General features: G+C 56.7%; 1 protein-coding gene across 1 annotated transcript in view; it reads left to right on the plus strand.

Annotated features, from left to right (window-relative positions):
- The window catches only part of mesh (sushi domain containing 2 mesh), a gene marked incomplete in the record, with an annotated part of 25,667 nt that overhangs the window by 8,803 nt on the left and 8,706 nt on the right, over positions 1-8,158 (plus strand). The window contains 3 exon segments of the mRNA XM_070141692.1: positions 172-404; positions 3,420-3,610; positions 7,637-7,820. Coding sequence (XP_069997793.1) covers positions 172-404; positions 3,420-3,610; positions 7,637-7,820 — 608 coding nt within the window.

The raw sequence follows: 8,158 nt of genomic DNA on the forward strand, positions 1-8,158 counted from the left end.
CTCCCTCCCTTCGCCCCGCCCTTCTCCCCTCCCTTCCCCCTTCTCCTCCCTTCCCCCACGCACCCCCTCTCCCCTCCGCCCTTCTCCCCTCCCTTCCCCTCCCTTCGCCCCGCCCCTCTCCCTCTTCCCTTCCTTCCCCCCACCCCTCCGCCCCGCCCCTCTCCCCCGCAGACCCCATGAGCTCCCGCGTGGCGCCCCAGTGGTCCTCCCGCGACGGCCCGTACACCATCACTCCGGACCGCCTGGCCGAGATCCGTGCCGAGCTCATGTACCCCTTCTACGACAACGACGAGCACGGCGGCGACGGCGACCTCGAGGTCAACATCAACACGCAGAACACGCAGGTCAACAAGCAGCTCACCTTCCTGCTGCCCTTCTTCGGCTTCGGACTCAACTACACCTGGGTGAGTGCCGAGGGTGGGGAGGGGAGGGGGAGGGAGGGGAGGGGGTGGAAGGGGACCGCTCTCTGAGTGCCAAGGACTGCATATGGGAGGGGAGGGGGGGAGGGGGAGGAGAGGGGAGGGAGGGGGTGGAAAGGGGACCGCTCTCTGAGGCCTGGGACTGCATATGGGAGGGGAGGGGGGGGGAGGAGGGGGAGGGGGGGAGGGGCTGCCCTCTCAAACCAAGGGGTCAACTACACAAGGGAGAGTAGGGAAAGGAAAGGAAAGGGGGGTGGGGGGGGCGGCGAGGGGTGTGACCTCTTCAGATGTGTGACCTTGGTCGAGTGCCGGCGAGGAGAGGGGGGGGGCGGGCAGGGGGTTCGCATTGACTCCTGACCCGCACTTCCTCCTGCTGACCTACCCTTCCTCCTGCTGACCTACCCTTCCTCCGAACCTGCTGCCCCTCTTGACCTGCATTTCCTCATGATCCACCCCCCCCCCTGACCTACATTCCCTCCTGACCTGCAACCCTATTTGGCCTGCATTCCCTCCTGACCTGCCTTGTGATATTTCTTCCTGACCTACCTTCCCTCCTGCCCCGCCCTCCCTCCTGACCTGCCTTGCGACCTTTCTTCCTGACCCGCCCTCCCTCCTGACCTGCCTTGTGACCTTTCTTCCTGACCTACCTTCCCTCCCGCCCCGCCCTCCCTCCTGATCTTGCCGCCTTGCGACCTTTCTTCCTGACCCGCCCTCCCTCCTGACCTGCCTTGTGACCTTTCTTCCTGACCTACCTTCCCTCCAGCCCCGTCCTCCCTCCTGACCTGCCTTGCGACCTTTCTTCCTGACCTACCTTCCCTCCTGACCTGCCTTGCGACCTTTCTTCCTGACCTACCTTCCCTGCAGCCCCGCCCTTCCTCCTGACCTGCCTTGCGACCTTTCTTCCTGACCCGCCCTCCCTCCTGACCTGCCTTGCGACCTTTCTTCCTGACCCGCCCTCCCTCCTGACCTGCCTTGCGACCTTTCTTCCTGACCTACCTTCCCTCCAGCCCCGCCCTCCCTCCTGACCTGCCTTGTGACCTTTCTTCCTGACCTACCGTGTGACCTTTCTTCCTGACTCTACCGTGTGACCTTTCTTCCTGACCTGCCTTCCCTACTGACCTGCCCACTCCCTCCGCTCCTCCCCTCCCGTCCTCCCTCCCTCCTGACCCGCCCCGTCCTCCCTCCCTCCCTCCCTCCAGCCCCTCCCTCCCCGTCCTCCCTCCCTCCAGCCCCGCTCCGCTCCCTCCCTCCCCTCCCTGACCCACCCGTCCTCCCTCCCTCCCTCCTGACGCACCCGTCCTGCCTCCCTCCAGCCCCCCACACGTCCCTCTCCCTCCCTCCTGACTCACCCGTCCTCCTTTGCCCCCTCCAGCCCCGCCCTCCCTCCCCTCTAGCCCCCACCCGCCCGTCCCTCCCTCCCTCCAGCCCCCGCCCTGCCTCCCTCCCTCCATCCCCGCCCGCCCTCCCACTCCCTCCCTGACCCACCCGTCCTCCCTCCCTCCCTCACTCCTCCACTCCCGCAGGTCTCCCTCCCTCCTGACCTACCTTGTGACCTTTCTTCCTGACCTACCTTTCTCCCCTCCACCTCCAGCCCCACCCCGTCCCTCCCGCCCTCCTGACTCACCCGCCCTCCCTCCCTCCAGCCCCGTCCCTCCCGCCCTCCCTCCAGCCCCGCCCTCCCTCCCAGCCACCCTGCCGCCCTCCCTCCCGCCTCCCTCCAGCCCCACCCGTCCTATCCCCCTTCCTCCCTGCCTCCCTCCCTAACTCACACGTCCTTCCTCCCTCCCTCCTGACTCCACCCGTCCTCCCTCTAGCCCCACCCGCCTCTCCTCCCCCCCTACCCCACATCCGTCCTCTCCCTCTCCTGACCAACACGTCCCTCCCTGACCTGCCTTGTGACTCCTTCCCTCCTGACTTACCTTCCTCCCTTCCTCCCTAACTCCACACGTCCCTCCCTCCCTCCCTCCCCAGCCCCACCCGTCCTCCCTCCAGCCCCGTCCTCCCTCCCTGACCTGCCTTGTGACCTTCCCCTCCTGACCCATTGTCCTCCCTCCCTCCTAACCCACCCGTCCCTCCTCCCTCCCCTCTCTCCTGACTCACACGTACTCCCCTCCCTCCCGCCCTCCCTCCCAGACCCACACGTCCTCCCTCACTGCCCCTCCCTCTCCTCTAGCCCCACCCGTCCACCCTCCCCTCCCTCCTAACCCCACACCTCCCTCCTTCCTCCCTCCCGCAGGTCTCCCTCAACGGCTACCTGGGCTTCTCCGACGCGCCCTTCAACTGGGAGCACTACCCGCTGTCCTTCCCGGTGCCGCAGTGGCCCGAGAAGCCCGACCCGTCCTCCCTTCCTCTCTCCTAACCCACACCTCCCTCCTTCCTCCCCCACAGGTCTCCCTCAACGGCTACCTGGGCTTCTCCGACGCGCCCTTCAACTGGGAGCACTACCCGCTGTCCTTCCCGGTGCCGCAGTGGCCCGAGAAGCCCGACCCGTCCTCCCTTCCTCTCTCCTAACCCACACCTCTCTCCTTCCTCCCCCACAGGTCTCCCTCAACGGCTACCTGGGCTTCTCCGACGCGCCCTTCAACTGGGAGCACTACCCGCTGTCCTTCCCGGTGCCGCAGTGGCCCGAGAAGCCCGACCCGTCCTCCCTTCCTCTCTCCTAACCCACACCTCCCTCCTTCCTCCCCCGCAGGTCTCCCTCAACGGCTACCTGGGCTTCTCCGACGCGCCCTTCAACTGGGAGCACTACCCGCTGTCCTTCCCGGTGCCGCAGTGGCCCGAGAAGCCCGACCCGTCCTCCCTTCCTCTCTCCTAACCCACACCTCCCTCCTTCCTCCCCCACAGGTCTCCCTCAACGGCTACCTGGGCTTCTCCGTCGCGCGCCCTTCAACTCGGGAGGCACTACCCGCTGTCCTTCCCGGTGCCGCAGTGGCCCGAGAAGCCCGACCCGTCCTCCCTTCCTCTCTCCTAACCCACACCTCCCTCCTTCCTCCCCCACAGGTCTCCCTCAACGGCTACCTGGGCTTCTCCGACGCGCCCTTCAACTGGGAGCACTACCCGCTGTCCTTCCCGGTGCCGCAGTGGCCCGAGAAGCCCGACCCGTCCTTCATAGGGCCGTTCTACTCCAAGTGCAACATCGGCGAACTCAAGCCGGGCGACGACGACTCCAGGAGGCCCGGGGTCTACTGGAGGTGAGGCTCTGGCTCTGGCTGGCTGGCTGTCTATTTGTCTATTTGTGTGGCTAATGGATGCTCTCTGTGTCTGTCTGTCTGGCTGGCTGGCTGGCTGGCTGGCTGTCTAGCTAATGCTTTCTGTCTCTCTCTGTCTGTGTGTCTGGTTGTCTAACTTATGCTCTCTGTCTCTGGCTGTGTGGCTGGCTGGTTGTCTGGCTGGCTGTGTGGCTGGCTGGCTGGCTGGCTGGCTGGCTGTGTGGCTGGCTGGCTGGCTGGCTGGCTGGCTGGCTGGCTGGCTGGCTAGCTGGTTGTGTGGCTGGCTGGCTGGCTGGCTGGTTGTGTGGCTGGCTGGCTGGCTGGCTGGCTAGCTGGTTGTGTGGCTGGCTGGCTGGCTGGCTGGTTGTGTGGCTGGCTGGCTGGCTGGCTGGCTGGCTGGCTGTGTGGCTGGCTGGCTGGCTGGCTAGCTGGCTGGCTGGCTGGTTGTGTGTCTGTGTGGCTGGCTGGCTAATGGATGCTCTCTGTGTCTCTCTGTCTGGCTGGCTGGCTGGTTGTGTATCTGTGTGGCTGGCTGTGTGGCTAATGGATGCTCTCTGTGTCTGTCTGTCTGGCTGGGTCCGTCTGGCTGTGTGTCTGGCTGGCTAATTAATGCTCTCTGTGTCTGTCTGTCTGTGTGTCTGGTTGTCTATTTGTCTATTTGTGTGGCTAATGAATGCTCTCTGTCTCTCTCTGTCTGTTTGTCTGGCTGGCTGTGTGTCTGTGTGGCTAATGGATGCTCTCTGTCTCTGTCTGTCTGTCTGTCTGTCTGTCTGTGTGGCTGGCTGGCTGGCTGTGTGGCTAATGCTTTCTATCTCTCTCTGTCTGTTTGTCTGGCTGGCTGTGTGGCTAATGGATGCTCTCTGTGTCTGTCTGTCTGTGTGTCTCTCTGTGTGGCTAACTAATGCTCTCTGTCTCTGTCTGTCTGTCTGTCTGTGTGTCTAACTAATGCTCTCTGTCTGTCTCTCTCTCTCTCTCTCTCTCTCTCTCTCTCTCTCTCTCTCTCTCTCTCTCTCTCTCTCTCTCTGTCTCTCTCTCTCTCTCTCTCTCTCTCTCTCTCTCTCTCTCTCTCTCTCTCTCTCTCTCTCTCTCCTCTTTCTCTTTCTCTTTCTCTCTCTCTCTTCCTCTTCTCTTCCCTTTCTTTTTCTCATTCCTCTTTTCTCTCTCACTCCCACTTTCTAATATAGGCACATAATTTTCGTTAAAGATTCATATATATGTAAAAGGTCCGTTTACCGTTATCGTGTGTACGTAGTTTGAAATAACGATAAAGGAAATGATAAAAATCTTAATCTCCACCTTCAGTAATCAGCGGCGTTGCCATCGGACAATCACTTTATAAAGAACCGCCAGTACGCTTGGGAGTCGCGCGAAGCAGTATTGCCATATTCGAGAGAAATGTTTTGTGGCCCAAAAATACAGCTGTTCGTACTGTCGCTTTTTGGCTTTCCCGCCATAAATGGAATCCAGAGAGCAGAGACAAAATCCAGCGTGAATGTCTGTGGAATCGATTCGGGGCTTCGTCACTCTGATAAGAGAAGTGTAACAAAGATAAGGATAACGATAATCACCGTTGTGAACACTCTATAAGCGCCCTGGTATTCGAAGCCGTTGTCAGGCAGCAGGACGGTTTCACCAGCAATGATGGATGGCGTGGAGTCCGCTTAATAGATGTTTGATTGGCTCTGTCCTTTCGGAATTTGTTTTAAGCACTGACTTTATTCTGATCATTCTTGGCGAAATCATTATTAGCAGAAAACTTGAAACATGGGTACCTGTTTGATCCGCAATGTGTTCGTTTCCGGCCGACGATCTGAAAAAAAAACTTCAGCGAATATATTTTGAAAAGAAAATGTCTGTACATAAGTGTGTCCAACTGCATCAGCCTTATTAGATAGATAACAATGATAGCAGTATCGTGTAATGAGCTAAACACGATAAGATATAAACATCTATAGATAGACATGCAGATAGATAGATAAACAAACAGATATATAGACAGATAAACACACACACACATACACAGATATGCAGGTAGACAGATAAATAGATAGACAAACAGATAGACATAAATAGCTAGATAAGTAGACAGATAGATGTGAAATGTTCTCCCAACCCTCAGTGTGGTTGGATAATGTTGGGTTGAGGCAGAAACGCCCACTAAACACAAAATCACAAAATAGTGTCGCTGGAAGATGTGACAACCGTTTCGAAATGCTCGAGAGGGATTTCGAAGCAGTCGTCGCATCTTTTAAATAAACTTATTTTTTTGCGCATAGTGAGTGTCTTCCGTTTTCTGAATACGGTTGAGTTATGCGAAGGGACCTGATCCCTGTAGCAACGGAGGGAAGCAGCTCCTGTTTTTTTTGTTTCGAAAAGAGGAGAGATAAGTCTGGTAAGGTCATCTGCAAAAGAATACAGTTCTCACTTATCGGGTATTTCATTTACAATATTGATATCAAGAAAACAAAAATTGACAGTAGCCATGTTGTATCGTGCTCATCGATTCTTATTTTGCTAAATTACAATATCACGTCCCTGGAAAGCTAAAGTGAAGACCCGAACGCCCCTGGCTGAGAGACATGACTTGTGAAGAGACTCTTGAGCACAGGTCAGGCTGAGAGGAGAGCCACGGGGTTAAGTGGTGAAATGACAGTCTTAAAAATCGAGGCAAATGGAGTCTTTGGGTGTGCTGGCTGAGCTAGATACCGGTTCTTTTGACATCAGTTAAAAAGTCAAGGTCACGGCGGTAGGGTCACTGTGGCCACAAGTCCATCAGATCCATCTCCCTGCAAAGCCAAGCACTGCAACCTAATTTAGCCCAAACCTACCAGAGTACCAGAATCTCCAAATGATTCCGAAAGTGCAAGCCGTGCGTGGACAACTTTTTCCAAATGGCTCATCAAATGTAAACAATGAAATGGACGGCTATGCCTCAACGTAACCCTGCTAAACTAGGCAAGATTATGATCCTAGACAAGGTACAAGGAGAGAGATAAGTTCTGTAAGGTCATCTGCAAAAAAAAATAAGGCAGCTTCCACACGTATTGGCTATTTTGATTACAATTTTGATATCAAGAAAGCAAAAATGACAGCAGCCGTGTTGTATCGTGCCCACCAATTCTTATTTCCCTGTTACAATACCACGTCCTTCTGTGAGTATGCCATGAACCAGCAACAGAACCCGGACGTAACGAAGGAGCGAGAGGAGAGTGAAGGCGCCTCGGAGGACACCAGCGCCAGGGGAGGCTGTCCACAACGTCCCTTCGATCCCGGCAAAGCTCCTGAAGGCGGCGACGGAGAGCGTGGATGCGAACCGCGTCGAAGCCCTTCTGGTGTGGATTTCAGTGAGCGCCATTTTGGACAAATGTGTAGACAGATGCAGTTGGATGCATGAGTCAACGCTATCTGGAATGTGGGTAAAAGGAGTGAGTCAGGCGCAGCTGTTGAGGAATGCGGATCTGCAAGTGCGTAGGCGGCGTGTCCTGTGTCCAGGGCGCCGAGTCTTGCTATCTCCATGTCCCAGATGATAAAGGCTGATATGCAGTCGTATCTCTAAGGCTGCACCCACGACGCCAACGGGCTGGTGACGTCATTCGTATCCAGGACCGTTCTAGATTCTGGACTGAACTCGTGGTTGTATTAGACACCAGAGGCAAACAAAGTAGATGGTTTGATTTTTAGAGTTTCGCCTTCTCGCCTGACCTAATTTGACCTCAATCGACATTAAACAACTTTTCCCTTGCCCCACACGGACGTCGTTCAACTAAACCATATTTCCTACCTGACCCACCTTGACCTCCTTCGGCAGCAACACCTCCCACGTGACCCCCACGCCGAACTCCCGCGACAGCTATTGTTCCCCTTGATCCACCTTGACCTCTTTCAGGAGACCCGCAACTTCCCCTTTGACCCACTTCGACCCCTTGGCCCCAGCGTCCCTTCCCGGCTCCCGCTCGACCTCACAACACCCCTTCCTCAGTTCCTCAGACCTTGACCTCGTTCCCCCAGGCTGGAGCGCGATCTTCCCTCGCGGCTGGACCAATTCGGCGTGGAGATCCGCGAGCGCATCAAGTGGGACGTGCGCGAGGGCATCGTCGGCGCCGCCATCTTCAACCCCAAGCACGTCATCATCGTCACGTGGAAGAACGTCACCTTCGCCGGCGGATCCGTGAACACCAACGCCAAATATGTGGTGAGTTAGTTGGCCACTCCGGGACAAGGTCTATATAAGTATACACACACACACACACACACACACACACACACACACACACACACACACACACACACACACACACACACACACACACACATATATATATATATATATATATATATATATATATATATATATATATATACTTATATAGACCTTGCTCCGGGTCCGCTTCAGCCGCGCCTCGCTCTTCTTCCCAAGGTCTATATAAGTACTTATATGGAAGAAATAGAGAGAGAGAGAGGGAGAGGGAGAGGGAGAGGGAGAGGGAGAGGGAGAGGGAGAGAGAGAGGGAGAGGGAGAGGGAGAGGGAG

Source organism: Penaeus vannamei, chromosome 28 (assembly GCF_042767895.1).
Source record: "Penaeus vannamei isolate JL-2024 chromosome 28, ASM4276789v1, whole genome shotgun sequence".
Taxonomy (NCBI): Eukaryota; Metazoa; Arthropoda; class Malacostraca; order Decapoda; family Penaeidae; genus Penaeus; species Penaeus vannamei.